At 57.3% G+C, this 20,094-nt stretch overlaps 1 protein-coding gene and 1 long non-coding RNA gene across 2 annotated transcripts; both read right to left on the reverse strand.

Annotated features, from left to right (window-relative positions):
• Window positions 1-655: 655 nt before the first annotated feature.
• LOC115337699 (signal-induced proliferation-associated 1-like protein 3) lies at window positions 656-12,196 on the reverse strand. Its single transcript, XM_041121706.1, is given in 23 exon segments — window positions 656-1,624; window positions 1,742-1,829; window positions 2,020-2,120; window positions 2,288-2,434; window positions 2,513-2,714; window positions 2,807-2,969; window positions 3,096-3,272; window positions 3,395-3,822; window positions 3,976-4,085; window positions 4,179-4,306; window positions 4,414-4,581; window positions 4,786-5,034; window positions 5,676-5,950; window positions 6,253-6,789; window positions 6,791-6,830; window positions 7,760-7,917; window positions 8,060-8,163; window positions 8,264-8,438; window positions 8,541-8,729; window positions 8,900-9,030; window positions 9,363-10,242; window positions 10,244-10,914; window positions 11,938-12,196. Coding segments are annotated over 22 exon segments (5,181 nt in total). The 5' UTR covers window positions 12,008-12,196; the 3' UTR covers window positions 656-1,624; window positions 1,742-1,751.
• Window positions 12,197-12,763: 567 nt separating this feature from the next.
• LOC121233083 lies at window positions 12,764-19,334 on the reverse strand. Its single transcript, XR_005931864.1, has 3 exons — window positions 19,238-19,334; window positions 16,239-16,312; window positions 12,764-12,801 (listed from the first exon to the last, which is right to left on the reverse strand). It is a non-coding gene; the product is annotated as an uncharacterized LOC121233083 (long non-coding RNA).
• Between the last annotated feature and the right edge of the window lie 760 nt (window positions 19,335-20,094).

Here is a 20,094-nt window from a genome sequence, read left to right on the forward strand (position 1 = left end):
TCCCCCCCCCCCCCAAGCTGAGCTGCTCCATGTAGTGGGTTTCTGTTGTTCCTGGTGCAAAAGGGGGGGGGGGGGAAGGAGGGGGGGGGTTATGGCGGGGGGGGGGGGGGGGGGGAACACACATCCCACAAACATTGTGGGGTGCCTGCTGTCCCCCCCCCCCCAAAAAAACCCAAAGCTGTGCCCCCCCCCCCCCCCATTGTGTTGTTGTCGGTGTGTGGTTTGAGTGTCTGTGCATTAAACCATGGGCAGAGTCGCCCCCCCCCCCCTTGTCTCTGTGCCCAACCCCCCTGGTCAGCACCCCAAAAGGGAGAGGGGTCCTCCCCCGGTGTTGTCCTCCCCCACTTTTATTGCCTTTATGGCCCAAATTCAAGCTACAAAACACAGCCCTGGAGTGGGGGGGCAGCATTTTTATTCCTATTAGCAAAAATTGGGGGGGGGGGGGGGCATTAAATAAGACAATAAGGTCTGTATAAAATAATATACATGCTCCCATATACACAAAGGGGGGGGGAATTCTTGTGGACACCCCCCCCCTCAGGTTGGGGGGGGGGGGGGCCAGTAGGGTTCACAGTGCCCATTTGCCCCCCCCCAACCACTTTCCCCTCCACCCCCCCCCCCCAGTGCAGAAAATGGATAGAAAAAAAGGCAAAAATAAGGTTAGAAATGGTGCAATTTATACAAATGTAGTGTTTTAGAAAGAAGATTTGGGTGGAGAGGGTGGGGTGGGGGGTTTTACCCTTCCTGAGCCACTCAGGGCATTGTTTCCTCTAGGAAATAATTTAGTAGGTTGGTGGTTTTTTTTTTTTGGTTTTTTTTTTTTTTTTTTTGTTTTGTTTGTTTGGTTTTGAGAAAGTGCTCTTTAGGGTCTTTGTTACACCTCAAACTCTCCTGGAAGATTATTATTATTAATTATTGTATTATTAATTATTATTATTCATGAGTTTGCACCCAAAAAAAAAGGGGCTGGGGGAGCTCTCACCCCCTTATTGCCTTTGCAGTGAACACCCCCCCCCCCCGGCTCCAACCCCTGCCTGCTGCTCCTGGCGGTATACAGGTGCCTATGGCAGCTCCTGGCCCCATATGGTGGCTCCTGGGCCCATAGGGAGGCTCCCAGTCCCCTATGGTAGCTCCTAGCCCCAGATAGATGCTCCTGGCCCTGCAGGGATGGTCCTAGCCCCATATGGGTACCCTCAGCCCCATACAGCGGCTCATGGTCCCGTATAGAAGTTCCCAGTCCCACAGGGCTGCTTCTGTCCCTGCAGGGATGGTCCTGGCCCAGTATGGTGGCTCATGGCCCCATAGCGATGCTCTCAGCCCCATACAGATGCCCTCAGTCCTTTCAGGCTGCTCCCGGTCCCATAGGGACATTCCAGCCAGCCCTGGGAGGGATGGGGCTAGTGTCCCCAGGGAGATTAGTGACCCGGGGAGGGGGATAGTGTCCCCGGGGGGGGAAGCCCCCCCCCCCCCCCGCTCACAGCTCCTCCTTCTCGACGGCGCCGGAGAAGATCCGGGCAAAACGTCGGAGCTGCCGGGCAGCCGAGTGCGATTCCTCCTGCAGCCGCTGGTTGTTCTGCCGCAGGTTGGCCACCTCCGCCTGCAGCACCACCTTGTCCTGCTTCTCCTGGGGGGGGGGGGGGGGAAGGGGGGGCCCGTGGGACACACACACACACAAAATGACACCCCCCTGCTCAGTGTGCTCTGATGGGAGCACCCCCCCCCCTCCCTGAGCCCCCCTTACCTTCTGCAGGTCACTGTGGAGCTGTTTCAACATGGCTTCCAGCTGGGAGACCTTCCCTGGCAGGTCCAGGGGGGGGGGCCTGGCTGTAGGGGACAGACAGACACTGTTGGGGGGACCTGGAGACCCCGAGGTGTCCCCCCCACTCCATAACCAAGGACCCCGGGGTGACCCCCACCGCCCCCGCCCCATAACTGAGGGAGGGGAGGACAGGGGACACACGGGACCCCAGGGTGGTATGTCCCCCTGCCACCACTCACCCACCAGCCCCATACCTGAGGGGGGGGGCCCCCCTGCGGTGTCAGCTGCCTCTCAGGGGACACAGGGGGGTCGGGGCTCAGCGCTGAGTCGGCAAGGGAGAAGAGGGAGACAGCTCTCTGCACTGCAAAGGCAATTGCCACCTCAGCATCCATCTTCCCGCCCACCACCCCCCCCCCCCCCCCCCCGGATGGGGATGGAGGGAGCCCTGCACCCCAAAATGGGGGGCACGCAGTGTGTGTGTGTGGGGGGGACACACACAGGCTTTTTTAGGGGGGGGCACAGCCCTACCTTCGTAGGCTTTGGCGGCGTTCACCAGGTTGGACCACTCCAGCCCGGTCGCCGTATCCGGCAAAGGCATCATCCCGGGATCGATCCGGCAAAGGGGGGGCCTGTCCTGCATTTCAGCCAGGGACAGCTTGGAGGCGGAGATGGTGGCTGCAGTGACAAGAGGTGCTGTCAGGACGAGCAACCCCCCCCCAAAAAAATCCATACCCTTTATCCCTTTTCACTCACATTTCTTCTCAGGGAGGCTGCCGTTGGCGGCAGGGGGGTGTTGCCGGCGGCTAGGCAAGGTGCTGGAGGGATAGGCGCTGGTGAAGAGGACGTTGGTGTCCGAGGACGCCGCTGCCAGTGCGACAGCAGCATAACCGACGTCTCGCCACCCACTGCACAGGCTCTCATCCGACAGCGTCCGCTGGAGCCCTTTCTGCGGGGACTAAGGGGGGGGGCCAAAAGAAAGTGGGGTGACCCCCTGCCCGCAGCAAGAGGACCCCCCCGCCCCTTAACCCAGGACAAAGCCCGGCTCACCCCAGCTCTCTCTGGTTCCGGCACAGCGCTGTCCATGATGATGAGTTTCTTGAGATCATCCTCGATGGTGGATTTATAGCTCTTACGGGGGGAACGTAGATCCCGCAGCGACGCTCGCAGTCGCGGCTGCCCAAAAACGTTCTTGGTGTTGGCGTCCACCTGCCTGTCACACAGAGGGGGCTGAGACCGTGCTAGGACCCCCCCCCCCCCATCGCCCCCCTACCAATAAGATCCTTTTTGGGGTGTCCAAGACCCGCAGCCTTCACTATCGCTCCTCCCCAGCACTTACTTTTTGGGATCTGGGGGGTCATTGGCACGTTTCCAGCCTGCAGCATGTTTGTTCCTGACCGTCTGCTTGGAGAAGAAGGATTTGGGAACCGAAGCGGAAAGCTGGGAGGCGTGGGGGGGCCGGAGGGCTTCGGCCAAGGGGGTTTTGTAGCCAGGGTAGCCCAGCCGCAGGTTCGAGCTGCCAGGGAAGACAAGCAAGGCTCATCGTGGGGAAAAGGGGTGCAGGCATCGTGCCCCCCCCCCCCCCAAGTTGGGGGGGGGGGGGAAATGCAGCACCTTCCTGTGAGGGGGGGCTCTTACCTGGGCTGCTTGAAGGGATCGGGGCTGCTGACAGGGGTCCCGGAGGCTCCAGGGGTCCCCGCTTTGTGCCGATAGCTTTTACCCTGGCTGCCGGTACTGACGGTTGGGGACAGTTCCCTCTTCTTGTCACCGGGACGGACACCGTCATCCTGCAAACCAGCATAGGACGCCGAGGGGGCTTTGGGGACCTTGTCCCTCTGTGACGCTAGGCGGGGGGGTTTGGGACTGGCCCCCCCGCCACCGCCAGCAGGGCTGCAGGCATAGAGCGTGGTATCGATGCCACTGTCACTGGAACCACCTTTGGAGAGGGGATCCGGTTCGGTTTCAACAGGATTAGGAACGTCGAACCAACGGTCATCACTGTGGTTGCTGGAGGTGTTGCTGGAGAGCGTGTTGCTGCTGGAGTGGCTCGAGTACTGTGTGTCACTCTGCTGGGACAGCCACGGCAAACCCCCCTGCCCGTCACCCTGGCATCTGGGCTTCCCCAAAAGGGGAAAAGGGGGGGCTCCCACGGATCACCCCATTGCTTCCCAAGTCTCCATGAGGGACTCCGGAGCTTCCAAGCCCGAGGGATGGCTCACCTTGGAGTGCCGGTTGGGAGAATCCTTGCCCGTTGGTTCCTGCCTGCTGGATCGCTTGCTCCCGCTGCTTCCCGGCAACCTGGACTGCACTGGCACGTGCCACAATGGCTCTGCAACGTCACCAGAGAGGCCACCCTTGACCCCAAAGGTCCATCGCAGGGGTGACAGCAAGGTGTCCCTGGGCTCTGCCTGCTTTACTGTACCCGGTTTGTGCCATTCCATGGTGCTCTCGTGGCTACTGAGCCCCCCGGACAAGGAGTCACCACTGGAGGGGCCATCGTGGCCGGCGTGCGGCTCGAAGGGCAACAGCAGCCGCTGCGAGGCAGTGTACCTGCAAAGGGAAAGGGGGGACGGGTTGAGCTCCCACCCCAAAACACTGATGTTTCTCCCCGATTTGCACCCGTGGGACCCCAGAGGGTCCCCGCAGCAGTCACCCACCTCTCTGGAGAGGGTTTATAGCGAGCATAGTCCGTCCCAGCGTTGCCTGGCGTGGAGAAGCTGCCCGGCGTGGAGAAGCTGCCCGAGGGTTGCCGGTACGGCTGTGCCCTCTCCGTTCCTGCCGGCGAGGAGGAGATGGGATGGGGGGTTTCGGGAAAGCTGACCGGCCTGGCTCCATGGATACATGTGGGAAGAAATGGGAAATAAGGGATTGTCCTTGCTCCTGCCTGCGCTTCCAGAGCGGGCAAGACCAGCAGCTGCTGGCCAACAGCTGGAATTGTGTCGGGGAGGGTGCAGAGAAGCCGCTCCCTGCCAAAACCTGGAGCTGGGCTGTGCTTGGCTGCTGTCCTTGTCCCCATCCCGGTACCTCACCTCTTGCCGTGCAGGGGTTGTGGCTCCCGGTAGGGCACGGTGGGCTGCTTGGCTGACTGGCCGATCACTTGCCTGTGGCCGAGGGCCAGCGGCTCAACCCATTTACTAGCTGGAGCAGTGTTGTGTGAGGCTGGCCCGCTCCATTGCCAGCTGGCGTTGCTCCGGTATGGCGGGTGGTAGCCAGACAGCAAACTCTCAGTCTCTCCCTTTGGTTCCACGCTGCTCATCTCTAAGAACTCAGCCCAGCCCCTGCAAAACCAGTGGCGATCGTGCTGTAAACACTGCCGGCTTTGTACCATAAGCACCAAAGCTGGCTGCACACTTATGGCACATGAAGCCAGCCGGTGCCACCAAAACCAGTGCCTGGCAGGACTTTAGCCAAAACCATCCCGTCCCCAGGCAAAGCAACGTCCTTCCCGGCTATTTAATTACTATTTAATGATTAATTAATTGTATCAGCGGTCTTGCCTTCCTGCCCGACATGTGGACATGACCAACTTAGCCATGCACAGGGGAAAAGCAGGATGCCCCAACCTAAAAATAACCCCCGCCCCCCAAAAACCTGCCAGCAAGGGGTCTGTCACTGGCTTTCCCTGATGAAGGGTCTGAACCCTGTGAGAGGGATGGGGCACTGTATTAAGTGACAGAAAGGTGATATTCTCCAAAGCCTGGAGACTTTGTCTGTCGTTAATTGGCTTTAATTTGGCTTTGCATGCCCGCACCAGGGATGGGAAGGTCCCTGCAGGTGAGGTCTGCTCCGTGCCCCACCAATCCCTGGCTTCTCAGGAGGCTTTGCCCTCAAAAGCTTTGGGAGAAAAGCCAGGCTTGCAGGGGGGACAGGGACAGTGGCTTCTTTGTGTGTGTCCCCCCCCCTCAAAGCCACCACCTACCTGCGAGGGGCTCCATCCTCACGGGGCGGGATGATGACGACCTTAACCGTGACAGAGGTTCGCAAGAGGTCGATCATTTGGTCATGGGTGAGGGTTACCACCGCCACCTTACAAATCTCCACCAACCGGCTGCCCTGCCGCAAACCGGCCTGCCAGGCGAAGCCGTAATCCTCCACCTCGGCCACCGTGCCGTCGTACTTCACGTGGAAACCCAATTGGCCCAGCCCGTTCCTCCTCAAGGTCATGTCCACCGTCTCGCAGCCGTCTGTCATCACCTGGGGTCATGGGAAAGGACGGACAGATGGCGGGGAAGGGGCTTGCACCCACCGCGCGGCTGCTCCAAACCTCCATTTGCTCAACAACCCTCAAATCCTCCCCACCTCTCATCCCGCAGCCAGCCCCGGCCCCACCACAGCCCTCTCCCACCACCTCGGAGGGGCTTTTTCCCCCTCTTTCCCAAAGCCCAGATCTTCTCTGCGTTGGAAAACATCCCGAGCACATCCTCTGCATTTAAGTAGGACCTACACAAACTCGGGGAGGGGGTGGAGGTCAAGGTTTTTTGGTTTTGGAAGCTCACCTTCAGCCTCTGCACAATCTCCTTGATGTCCTCGGGGCCGCCCTCGGCCGCCCGGATGAAGATGTGATCTCCTCGGCCGTAGAAGATCTTGACAGTGGAAGCATCGGCGGTCCAGCCAATGACGTCCCCGCAGAAACAGTTGAAGACCACCTCCTTGGCGCCAAGGTCAAGCAAGACCACGAATTCGTTGGAAATACCCAAGGCGCAAGCGATCTCCGCTCCCCGGGCGAAATCCTGAGCAGAAACACGCCAGGCAATGGCCCCCGCGCTGTGTTGCTCGGCCCCCGCTCGGGCTTTCGTCTTTTCCTTCTTCTTGGAAGCCAGTGAGATGAGGTTGAACTTCCCAGTGGAATCGATAGGAGTGTTGGTGACGCAGTTTTCAGCCAGATCCTTCAGGTATTCCTGCCGGGTTCGAGTAGCCATGGTGTGAAATTTGTCCGATTTGTGAGCGGCGTTCTCTGCATTGATCACCTTGGCCAGCAAGAAATCTCGGAAGACATCGGATTTGCGGAAGGTGATGCCGTTGGGGATGGGGGGGTCCAAAGGGTGGGACATCTTTGGACCTGGTGACAGCCACGCTTGGGGGATGGAGAGGAGAACTGGTTAGGGTCACTCAGCTTTGATAAAATTACAGAATCGCAGAATCGTTTAGGTTGGAAAGACCTTTAAGATCATTGAGTCGAAGCTTTAACCACACACTGCCAAGTCCACCATGAAATCATGTCCCCCAGTGCCACGTCTCCACATCTTTTAAATCCCTCCAGGGATGGTGACTCCACCACTTCCCTGGGCAGCCTGTTCCAGTGCTCGACAACCCTTTCCGTGAAGGAATCATTCCTAATATCCAATTTAAACCTCCCCCAGCGCAGTCCCCTCACAGGACTCATTATACAGACCCTTCAACTGGCTTCGTTGCCCTTCTCTGGCCGTGCTCCAGCACCTCAATCTCTCTTGGGGCCCAAAAGCCACCACAGCAGTTGAGGTGCTGAGCACAGGGGGATGATCCCTTCCCTAGTCCTGCTAGCCACGCTACTCCCGATACAAGCCAGGATGCCATTGGCCACCTGGCTACACTGTCGGCTCATCTTCAGTTGATCCTTTTCCAGCCTGGGGTTCTTGTGACCCAAGCACAGGACCCGGCACGCTCAGCTTTGTTGAATTTCCTCAGCCCATCTATCCAGATCCCTCTCTAGAGCCTTCCCGCCCCATCCTCAAGCAGATCCAATGCTTCTGCCCAACTCAGCAAACCCAAGGTGGGCTCGATCCCCTCCTCCAGATCACTGATAACAATATTAACCCAATACTGAGCCCCAGGGACTGGCCACCAACGGGATTTGACTCCCTTCAGCCCTACTCCGATGCCCTGGTTGTTTTTAAGAAGCCGGAAGCACGGGAGAAACCTCCATGCCACCCTCACACGAGGCAAACACCCCCCCACCCTGGCTGTAGCCGTACCCCAAATCCAGAGCCCCTCGGACATGGTTCAGCTGCAGGGGCGGGGGCTCACCTATAACAGACATTGTCAGTGCAGGGGTTGTGGGCTCGGACAATGATGAAGACGTGCTGGAAGTGGGAACGGATATTTTGGGGGGTGAAAGGCAAAGCTCCAGGTTCTTGGAAGATGATGGTGACGATGTCGTTCCCTATGTGCCTCTTCCTCAGCAGCTAGAAACAATAACACAAAGGACGGTTGAGCCCCGGACAGACAGACAGTCCCCAAACCACTGTGCCCATGCAGGATTTGGGGACAGAGAGCCCCAAATCTGCAGTGGTGGGGCGAAAACCAATTTGGGAATGGGGTGGTTACCTGCTGCCGGTTGTTGGGGGTGTAGGGGAGCATGGTGGAGACATGGAACATGATTTCATAGTCCTGGTAGGTGGTGTAGAGGGAGTGAGTGCCGGTGGAGTCAGCTGTGGGGGGGGGCGAGGCAGGCGGTTAGGTAGGTGTGGGTCCCCATGTCCTGTCCCCCCCCACCTCTTTTCACTGCAAACAGGACCCCGTGTCACTCACTTTTGGTGTCCAGCTGGGCCGCGTACTTGCTGAAGGCTTTCAGGCAAACCTTCTCCCCAAGGAGGGAGAGGAACTCCTCGAAGGGGGGTCCTGCATCCTCGTTGTTGTACATCTCCTCCTCCGAGCTTTGCCCGGCTTTGCAGTAGAGGATGCCCACCTTGTGCCTCCGGCAGAGCTACAGGGAAAAGTGGGGGGGGGGGGGGGGGGTGTCAGCCACGGTCCATCCCCCCCACTAAGAAGCCGATGGGACCCCCGTTCTGTCCCCATCGCCGCTCACCCCTTGCTCGTCCAGTTTGAGGAGCTGCTCAGTGACCTTGGGCGTGCTGATGGCGAGGCGCAGGCAGTGGATATTGAGCTCCGGGATGACGTATTCCAGGGCGTCCTTCAGCGGGAGTCCCCGGACTGTCCCGTGCTTGGTGGCAGTAGGGGTGGCATCCTCCAGGATGGAACCGCGCAGGGTGACCAGCTGGGGAAAAATAAGGGGGGTGGGGGGAAAAGGGACGGTGAAGCACCCCGAGTCCTGATAGGAAGAGAGACCCTCGGTTGGGCCCCGTGTGGCTGCTGCAGGAACAGACCCATGGGCACGTTTTCCCATTCCCAAACTGGTTTTCGCACCCCCCTGCCATGGCGATGTACCTCACTGGTCCGGAAGATGATCCTGTACTGGTACTGGGGGCCGTGGTCCTTGTGGTCTTCCAGCTTCTCCCGTTTGATGCTGACGGCCACCGGGCCCAGCTTCTCGTCCACCCCGAAGTAGTTAGAGTGCTCTGGTGAGAAAAACAGGGATGGAAGATGCACAGAGGGGGGACAGGGGACACGCAGGAGCTGGAGAGGTAGGGACAGAGGAGCCATCACCGTGCCCTTTCCTACCAGCCCAGCCCCATAATGGCAAGGGGGGGATGGAGCTGGGTGTACCCTGGTGACGTTCCAACCCTCCCCCTGCTTCCGAGGAAGGATTTTGGGGGGGACTTTAAGAGCAGGTTGTGCCCCCCGATCACCACAGGGGACGTGAAGGTCAGCATCAGCGTCCCCCAGGCTCTTGCAGCAACGGGGCGAGGCTGCGGACCCCCCAAAATACCCCCAGAGTCCCCCCCCTCACCTTTGCCATGGAAATGATCCCGGTAATAGTGAGCGCCGAGGTCCATGTGCTCGACGCTGTAGTGCTTGAGCCGGTTGGGGTTCCTCTGCAGCTCCTTGGGGACCTCCAGCACCGAGACACCAGCGTTGGTGGGGCGTACATCGAGGGCAGGCTCCGGGAAGCCCCCCTCGACTGTTGGGACCCCCGGGGAACCCACCGAAGCTTTGGAGAAACTGACATTGCGCTCGCCGCTGCCGCCGATCTCATTGCGGAAATGGGGGCAGCTGAGGAGAAGCTCGTTGCTGGTGTTATCCCCCACATCGTGCTCCAAATTCTCTTTACAGTTAAGGTCCTCGGTGCTGGTGAACACTGGATCTGATCCTCCCAACCCGCCGGCACGAATGGTGGCGGCTGAAGCGGCCGAGGCACCCGTGGTGGTGTTTCGCCGTTGGGCTACCACGGCACGGTTGACAGCCACAGCGTTGAGGTCGAAGAGCATGCTCTGCACGTCGTAGTGGGCAAAGCTCTTCTGGCACACCCAAGCCTTGCCCGGCTCAGGCGCCCGCGGCTCCTCCAGCTCCCCCTCGTTTCGGCTGCTCCGGAGCTTCTTGAAGATGGATTCGCCTCCAGCATCGCCTTTGGGACACCTCCTGCGGGGTTTCTCCTTGGATTGTGCCGACGGCTCGTCCCGGGGCCCATTCCTACCCTCCGTCTTGATCCCGGAATATGATCCCAAAGGAAAACCAGCTTCCCTGAGACGCTCGGGCATCACAGCTTGCTGATCTGGCTTCTTGGTCCGAAATTCGTTGAGCATATCGAAGAAGCTTTGCTCTGAGATGCCCTGCACATCGATGGAGGAGGTGCTGCCATACTCGCGGAAAAGTCCGGTGGCCCCCCCCCAGTTTGGTCCCCCGTGGCTCCGCCAGCTCCTCCGGGTCACACTCACTCAGCGTCACCTCGCTGCTGCTCCGGTGCCGCAGCGGTGCCAAGCCCCTCGCCGGGGAACGGGGCCACCCCTCCTGAAATTCCACGTCCTTGGATTGCTGCCGCGCCAGGCGGTGAAGGGCTTTAAAGCCCGAAACGCTGGTGAGGGGCTGCTGCCTGCTGGCAAAACCCCGGCAGCAAGCGGCATCCCGGCTGCCTGTTGCCTCCCGGCACGGGCTGGTGCCAGCGGGGGGATCCTTGACAGCGTCTCTCTTGGGGGGCCAGTCAGCGATGCGGGCACGCACCCCCATTTTGGGCACAGCTGGCGTGGCAGTAGCCAGGCGAGGGGGTTCGCCCCCCACCGTCGACACGCTGTCATTTCGCGCCCAAAATGCCAGTGGGCAACCCTCAGCATCGGAGCTGTCGTGCCGCAGGGGGTGGTGGGAGCTCATGGTCCAGTGCCGGAGCCGAGCCGAGCCAGGGGGACAGTGCCATTCATTGCTGCTGCCGTGCCGGAATGGCCTCCATCGCTGCCGTCCGGCTTCCAGTGAGCGAAACCCCGCGATGCCCGGCTTCGCTGCGCTGCTGCCACATAGCTCTCCTTGGCATCGGTGCTCACACTGGGTGCTGTCACATCTCCCGGGCCATCCTGCAGCAGAGAGGGGGGAAGAGCAGAGGGTTAGTGCAGCAAGCGGGAATGCTGTGGGATTATTTTGGCGGGGAGCCCTTCCAGGGATGGAGCATCCCCCACCTCTCTGGGCAACCTCACCACCCTCATCATAACAAATTTCTTCCTTCTGTCTAGTCCAAATCTCCTCTCTTTTAGCTTAAAACCATTCCTCCTTGTCCTATCGCGACAGGCCTTACTAGAAAGTCTGTCCCCAATGTCGTGGTTTAACCCCAGCCAGCAACTAAGCACCACGCAGCCGCTCACTCACTCCCCCCACACCCAGTGGGATGGGGGAGAAAATCGGGGAAAAAAGAAGCAAAACCCACAGGTTGAGATAAGAATGGTTTAATAGAACAGAAAAGAAGAAACTAATAATGATAATGATAACACTAATAAAATGACAACAGCAATAATGAAAGGATTGGAATGTACAAATGATGTGCAGTGCAATTGCTCACCACCCGCCGACCAGCACCCAGCTAGTCCCCCAGCAGCGATTCCCCGCCCCCACTTCCCAGTTCCTACACTAGATGGGACGTCCCATGGTATGGAATACCCCGTTGGCCAGTTTGGGTCAGGTGCCCTGGCTGTGTCCTGTGCCAACTTCTTGTGCCCCTCCAGCTTTCTCGCTGGCTGGGCATGAGAAGCTGAAAAATCCTTGACTTTAGTCTAAACACTACTTAGCAACAACTGAAAACATCAGTGTTATCAACATTCTTCTCATACTGAACTCAAAACATAGCCCTGTACCAGCTACTAGGAAGACAGTTAACTCTATCCCAGCTGAAACTAGGACACCCATGAATATCGAAGGGCCACCAGGAGCCTTCTCCAGGCTGACCAAGCCCATCTCTCTCAGCCTGTCCTCACAGCAGAGGTGTCCCAGCGCTCCGACCATCTCTGTGGCCTCCCACTCCAACAGATCCACGTCCTTCTCATCCTGAAGACCCCTGGACGCAGCGCTCCAGGTGGGATCTCATCGGAAAAGAGGGGGAGCATCACCTTCCTTGACTTGTTGGCCATGCTGCTTCTGCTGCAGCCCAGGATCCGGTTGGCTTTTTGGGCTTTTCATCTACTGGTAGCCCCAAGTCCATTCTCCATTCACATTCCCTCATCCGTTGATCCAGTCACTCCATCGTAGAAGGTTGGTCAGACGGGACTCAGCCTTGGTGAAGCCACGCTGGCTGTTTTGAATCACCTCCCTGTCTTCCACGTGCCTTAGCAGAGCTTCCAGGAGGATCTTCCCAGGCACAGAGGGGAGGCTGACAGGTCAGTAGTTCCACCTTTCTTAAAAAAACGGTGGAAAGTCCCCTTTCTCTGGTCTTCTGGGGACTTCACCTGACTGCCACGACTTTCCTGGAAGAGTGGCTTGGCAACTCCCTCAGGACTCAGGGACAGATCTCAGCGGGTCCCATAGACTTAGTTGGAAGGGACCTACGCAATCATCTGGTCTGACCGCCTGACCAATTCGGAGCTGACCAAGAGTCGGAGCATGTTGTTAAGGGCATTGCCCAATGCTCCAATTTATCCAGATCCCTCTACAAGGGCTTCTTGTCCCTCAAGAAAGTCAACAGCATCTCCCAGTTGGGTATCACCAGCAAACCTGCCTTCAACTCCTGCCTCCAAACAGTTGATCAATAACTTGTATCCGTTGAGATTCTTCAGGTGGTCTCGAATCCGATCTCCTGCGCTGGGAAGGATTTTGCTCCTTGAGCTCCATCCACTTGAGAGGTACGGGAAGAGAGATTGCCGAAAGAGTTCCCGAGTCCCTCAGCCTTCTCCTCGGTCATCGTTTCCAGTTTGCCAACCCTGCTTTAGTTTCTCCACCGGGATCTCATGAAGCCAGAGCCCCGAGGCAGCTCGCTGCTGGCGGGTTCGGGACAGACAGATGGACGGACAAGTCTTAATCTGTCTGCGTTGGGCATTAACCTACACCGGCACGGTGGCCAAGCCTCCTCTCCTGTCCGGTGCTCACCTAATCCCCGCTAATTACGCCGCAAGCCAGCTAAGATCACATCTGTTGGGAGGGGATATTAAATCAATACCTGAAAGCCTTAATTAAATGCAGCCTAACAAGTGGGCAGCAGGTATGAAGGCAGATCTTCTCGGAGGAGCATCCCCAGCTGGCAATGCCAGGTCTCACTGACAATAAATCCCCTCCATCCCGTGGGAAGGAGCTTGGGCAAAGCTGGGCGGTGAGATTGGGGCTCCCGGTTGAGGTTCAACAGCTTTTTGGGGCACCGGCATCAACCTCCCCTTCACCAGCTCCTCCAAGGGTAAAGACATATTTGCAGAATACACACGCTTCCCTCTATTCCCCCAAAAAATCCAAAGAAAACTCTTTTTCCAAAGAAAACTCCTCTTCCCACGGCGGCGCTGGTTACTGCAGGGACACAGTGTCCCAAAACCCCCCTTTTATTCACTGAATCTGGGGAGGAACGACCCAAAATAAGCTAAAAATACTCAAAAAAAAAAAAAATCAACTAGAGACTCTACCCCTTGCCAAGCAGGTGTGGGGTGGGAGGAGGAGGAAGAGGGTGATGATGATACTTTTCCAGTTCCTCCTCAGCCCATCCCAATTTGGGGAAGGAGCCGGAGACGAAATCCCACTGTCCCATCTCAGACTCGGAGCCACTGGGCAAAAATAACCAACAACCCCATCTTCGGAACAGATTTCTAAATCCCTGCATTATCTGGAAAACTTGAGGGTTTTGGATTAATCTCACAAACTGTCAGCGTTTCCCCCCAAACCGCAGTATCACCCGCTGTCGTCACCCCTCCTGGCTGAAAATAGACATCAGCAATTAATAAATCCTGTCTTTCCACCCCAAAAACAGCGCCTGACGTTCCTCCGGCGGCAAGCCCCTCACCCAGGCTGTGAATCAGCGGGTGATTAATTAAATCCATCTGCATCCCACTACAGAGCATCGTGCTTGGTAGGAGAAAGACCCTCTCCTTCCTTCTGCAAGCCTCCAAATTATCTGAATTTGGATTAAAATACAGCAGAGAGGTGAGGAATAACCAGATTTAGGGATTTAAACCAAAGCGGAGCCTGACCTAGGAGGGTTCCAAGACCACTCTGTGCCAATTCTCACGCCCCAACACCCTGAATCAGGTGGCCACTCCACGGCAGCTTTTATTCCTAGAAAAAAAAAAAAAAACCCAACCCCCCCATTTTAATCCCCCTCTTGAAATAATCTCATTTAATCTCATGCCAACAGCTGCCGAGATGAAGAGGGAAGATGAAGTGCCGGGGGACTCCTGGGAGGAGGTTTGTACCCATGAGGATACAGGATTCCCAGGATGCTCTTCCCAAAAAAGGGATGCAGGAGAATAAACCCACAGCCAGGGATGATGGGTCCCCCCTTCCCGCGGTCATATGACCCCAACCGGGAAGATTTAGAGGGATTTTTTTCCTTCCTCGGATGCTGCACAAGCCCGCTGAACCAGCTATGAAAAAATACATTGCCTCCTGTTCCTTATGGCCCTTTAGGGCTTCAGAGCTACTTTTTAGGGGGGGGGGAGGGGGGGGGGAAAAGAGTGGTTTAGCATCTCACAAGGTTTTTCACGGAGTCTATTCCCTGTTTATTCCTGTGGCAGCCCCGTGTTTTTGGGAGACCCCCAATCTCTCCAGGATCTCCCCCAGATCGGCATTTCCAGCATCCGATTATCCAATTTCTATGTCACCGGACCACCGCAACTTGAATTAACAATGTCGTTATCTGCCGAGCCGGGCTCCTGCAGGAATCAATCCATGAGGGAATCTTGTCCTATTTCTTAGCATAAAATATGGGAAGAGGCCCCCCCCCCCCCAACATCCTTCTCCCCCCTTCAAGCCTCTACAGGCCGAGGGAAAGCGGAATGAGCCTGAAGGATTAATTGCAGGGCATTAATTTTTTATTTTAGCTGTGCTGGGGAAACCTGACAGCACCGACACCAGCAGCACCATACCGGGTTTGCCGGCACCAGGCAGAGACAGGTCCCTGAATCCTTCTAAGGGGTCCTGGCGTGGGGATAAGCGACGGTTCAGGAGCTGCATCATGCTCCACAGACCTAATTTGGGGTAATAAATTGGGGAAAAGACTTAAACAACCCCCTGGCTCAATCCCACTCCCTCAGCGGAACCCAAAATTGGGATTTTTGAGCCCAATCCTGCTGCTCCAGAGCCACAGCTGCAATTTGCACAAGCAAGACCCAGCCCTTCCCAGCTAATGAGGGGGGAGGGAGAGAGGTTTTAATTATTAACCACAGGCTTTTGATAAATTAAGTGACAGTTTTTAACTCTTTCGTAGCCAAGACACCTTCATGAGCCAGAGGAGAAAGTCCGACCCTGCCTATTTCCAATTAAAAAAAATAAAGATTTAATGACCCACGTGGTCCTTTCTGCCTCCTAGTTGGCCCCAAATGAGATCAAAATCACCCCAAAATTCGCCACCAGCTCCTTCTCCCCTCCTTGGCATGGGTTCGCTGCCAACAGGGGATGCCGAGACGTACATCCTGCACCGCTTCCCAGGAAAAAAAATAATCATCCCAGGACTCTTTTGGGATGAAACAGCCCCAAAAAGATGCTTTGGGAGCAGGGGGGTTTAGTCGGGGAGGGGTTGGGGTCACCCCGGCTTTCCCAACGCTCAGCCCGAGCCAAACCCGGCTCCAGGTACGAGCCAAGACTAAAACCAACCGATGGCCAAGATGGAGAAGAAATTAGTAAAGCAATTAAGTGAAGAGGTTGGCAACTTTGTGCTTAATTAGGGGGTGGTTAAAGCCAAATAATCCCCATTACTGGGCAATGAGAACGCCATTAATTTTCTCAGCGCAAAAAGGGGGGAAAGAGGGGATAAAACCTGAGCCGGGACCTCGTCGGCAAGCCAATCCATCTCCCTACACTTTATCTGATGGAGATGGCTTAATTAACGCTAATCAAACAAAAGGCTTTTTCAGCACAGCCATAAATATGGACAAATTCCTACTTGCCTGGGCTCCAGGGGACGTGCCAACGCGGAGATCTCGGCTATCTCGCTCCGGGATGGCAGCACCTGAGGATGGGGTTGGCCAAAACACCAGGATATTTCAATAAATTATTGTCCGGAGAAAGGGAGCTCATTAAGACACAGCCCCGCCCCATGAAATCCCCCCAGATTTGGCCCCTTCACTGGGTTAAATCTATTTTTTTATGCTACGTCTCGCTATAAAAACACGTCGGACGAGCTGTAATCCTCGCCTGGAGGGGATGACGGTTTCTGGCTGGCTCAGCATCCAACTGTTGGAACAGCCGTGAGGAAGAGAAGGGGCGTGAAGCTCCTTACCGGGGTGGAGGGTGGGAAGAGGGGTCTCCTACAGCGTTCCTGGCATCCCTTGGGTCCAAATTCTAGGAGGAACTCTGGATTAAAAGGAAAAATAAAGAAAGAAATGGTTTAAAGTTTCACCTAGGGAAGGGGTGGGCTCACAGCGGTACCATCGACCCACTCAACTTCCCAAAGCACAGAACGCCATTAAAAAATGGGGTCACACCTTGAGGGCCTCAACTGTTGCCCCGTTCTTGGGATTACCGAGGGATTTGGGATTTCTGCTCCTCAAAAAAGCTCCGAGGAGCTAAAAAAACAGAAGGAAGAGGAACGAAGGGGCAATTTGGAAGCTGGGGAAGGGGTAGGGAGACAGGAACAGCAATCGCGTTGCTGTGAGAGGTTTTAAATGAGAATATAAGCTGCTAAAAAAGCCCAAACCCAATAAATAAACCCCAAAACCAACCCTCAAAAGCAAACACAAACAGATAAAAGCAGCAGGCAAAGCGAGCTGAGTGGAGCCGCTCGCCTGAGCGGCAAGCACCAACCTGCAGAAGCCAGGGGGGGAAGCGCAGCCAAATCCACGCTGAGCTTGTGCCCCCCCCCCCCCCCAAAACCAACTAACAGCCCATCTTTTCCCCCAAAAAAAGCCAAGCAGCATTGGAGCCTGCGAGTGTGGAGTAATGGCAGCCTCGTTACTGGCCAAAAATTAAGGGAAATTGGGCTTTTCAGTGATTAAATTAATGGGGGGGGGGGGCAGGTGAAGGCGGGGTGTCACCCCGGGACCCCCCCCCCCCGACTCCTAAATAAACTGAAAGGCCCCTCATGCAGCAGCAAGGTCTCAAGCAAAGCCTGTCAGCATATCCTCATTAGCAGCGCCTCGTTAGCAAACAGCCCTGACTCGGCCTCGCAAATAGGTCAGGATGAGGCAAGTTTGACAACGGGGATTTAATTAAAAAGAAAATAAAAATATGCCTTTGATAACCTGCAGGAAGGTTTCGCAGCAGCTTTTTTGGTGAGGTGGGGGGGCAGGGGGGTTGTGAAAATTAGGAACGGGTACCAGGACTGCAGCACTGAAAGCACGGCCTGGAAATTCAGGGTGCCCTGACCCCCCCCCCCCGAATGCTGCCCCAGGCTCATTTGCATAATATCCCAATTGTTTCCCTGCGTTTAATTGCTGCCCCGACCTCAGCAGGAGGAGGCTCTTCACAACGCTCAGGGAGGGGTTTTATTTTTTATTATTATTATTTCCCCGACAGAGCTGGGCAAAGCCGAAGCTCCTGCCAACGTGGCACCTGTGCAGGTTTGCCCCCCCCTCCCTGTGCCACTATCTTGCCAAATTAACCCATTTTTTCACTAAATGAGGAAAAAGAAATCCCACCTTTCGGGATCTGTGTGGTTCCACCTCCCCAGCTCAAACAAATCCTATTTATACTGGGGACAAAGGGAATAATCCCATGGTGGTTTCGCTTCAGCATGCTTGAGTTGGGGGTGTGTGGTGTGAGTTCAGACAAACCCTGGCTGGTTTGGGGGGGGGGGCGGCTCTGGGTTTTTTGAGGGGGTTTCTGGTTATTCCCCGCCCCCCTTTAAAGAAAATAATTCCAGCAGAATATCTTTTCCGAGGGGAATTTGGAAGCCAAAACTAAGTTTAAACTTAATAAAAATAAAGGCTTGAATTTATAATTATCTGTTAACACCCACCGAGTCCCGGTAGGAAACACTGTGGGCTCACCCCCCAAAAAAAATACAACCACCGGGTGTCCCCCCCTCGCTGCCGGCAGCATTTTGCAGCCAAACCAGACCTGTGGTATACCCAAAACCCCACGGTTTAACCTCAAGAAGAGGCATGCTGCCTTCACTCAGCGCTCTCCAAGTTCCCCACACCAATATGCTCCCCAAGGAGGCAGCTCTGGAAAACACAGGGGTGGGCTGCGGGGGTGTCTTTGAGCCCCCCCCCTCCAGCTTCTCTCCTGGCTTTCAGAGGCCTGTTGCACCCCAAAAACTTCATTTGCCCCCCCCCCCCCCGTTTGCAGGGAGGGGGGGGTTTAAAGGAGCTACCTGCCAAGAGCGAGGATGATGCAGCCCTTTTTATTATGAGCTCCCTGTCGGGCACTAAGGAAAAAAAAGAATAATATCAATAAATGAGAAAAAAGTCAGGGAACAGCCTAACAAAGGGGGGGGGTTCGTTAAAGCCTTTGCACCATGGGGCGGGGGCGTGTGTGTCCCCCCTTCCCCGCTGATATCAGCTGCTGGGTGGGTTGTGGTTTTTATTTAAAATTAGTTAAATAAAAAAGGAAAAACTCAACACAAACCCCCGGGGAATGAACGGCTGATTGATTCACCCCCCAGCCTCAATGAGGTCAGGTTGTGGGTGCCCACCCATAACAGGGTGCCCCCTCCCCCTCTACTATCTGCTCCCCAAAAGAGTCAGGAATTTCACTGCTGGGGGGGTGGGTGACCCCCTTCACAGCGCTGCTGGCCCTCCCCAAAAACAGCCCTTCCCCCATTGCAGGGGGAGCCCCACTACAGGGCACAGAAGCTGCCCCCCCCCCCAAAGGGGCTGGTGGCAGGAGGGGGAGCAGCCCCCCCCCCCCCAAGGAGCGACAGGCCTCTATAGGTCCCCCAAGTGCACCATCCCCCCCCCCAAAACACGTTCCCCCCAAGCCCCTCCACGAAACCCCAGGCCTCTCCCAGCCCCCCAGACGCACCCCTCGGGGCCTCCCCCCCCACCTCCTCCCTCGCGAGGGCCGCTAGGAGTTGTAGTTTCTCCCTCCCCCCGCTCCCTCCAGGCCCCAGGTGGTACCCGAGGACTACAACTCCCGGCAACACCGGCCACCACCCAGCGGGGAGAAGGAAGCGGGGAATCGGAGGCTGTCGGGGAACCCACCAGGCCCAAAAGGCCCGGGCCCTCCCTGACAGGAACGCGGTAGCGGCAGCTCCCCTTTCCCCATCCGTCTCCCCCAAGCCTCCGGGGGAGACTGAAGCAGCGCGTGGAGGAAGGGGGGGGGGGGGGCCTCTCTCACCCAGCAGCGCGAGGGCACGAGCCAATGGGGAAACAGGCGAGCAGCGCGAGAGCAACCTGCGGCCGACGCGCGCGCGGCGACTGAGGGAGGGGAGGGGAGGGGAAGCGCACACCGCCGGGGAGGGAGGGAGGCGGAGTCTTGAAGGAGGGGCGGGGCTTCGGGGGGCCGTCCTCCGCGCCGCCAGAGGGCGCTGCGGGTCGGCTGAGGCGGGGGGTCTTAAAGGGGCAGGAGCCTCGTTTGTGGTGAGATGCGGGGGGGGTGGGGCCCCCAAACTAGGGATACGCCCCCCTGCTCCCGCGTGCCCCCCCCCGCCGGGACCCCTCATTTACATACAGCCCCTTCAGGGACCAATCAGAGAAGTCCGGAACGCCAATCAGGAGCCGGCATTCCGCCCGCCCGCCTCGCTCGCCTGCCCGGTCTAAGCCACGCCCAGGCGGTTCTTCGGGGCGGGGCCGGCGGTGGCGCGGCCAATCGGAGGGGCGGATGGGGAACGTTATTTACATACGGGAAGGGAGGGGTAAGGTCCCTCCCACGGCAGGGGAGGCCCCGCCCACGCCTCGCGTCTGATTGGCCGCGGCGCGAGGGACTCATTTGCATACGAGGGCGCGGATGGGAGCGGTTCCCGCGGGAAGGGGTGGGCGGCGGGTGCGATGAGTGTGGGGGGGCTCGGCCCCGGCAGCACGGAGGGGAGGGCGAGCCCGGCCCCATAGGACCCCCCCAGCAATGCTCCCAAACCAACCGAGATCCCAGGATCCCCCTCCGGAGCATCACCCCAAAACACAGCAGGATGCCCCCCCTCCCCCCAATTAAGCCTAACGATGCCGGGGGGGGGGCGGACCCCCCCCCTCCATTAATTA

This window comes from Aquila chrysaetos, unplaced genomic scaffold, assembly GCF_900496995.4.
Source record: "Aquila chrysaetos chrysaetos unplaced genomic scaffold, bAquChr1.4, whole genome shotgun sequence".
Taxonomy (NCBI): Eukaryota; Metazoa; Chordata; class Aves; order Accipitriformes; family Accipitridae; genus Aquila; species Aquila chrysaetos.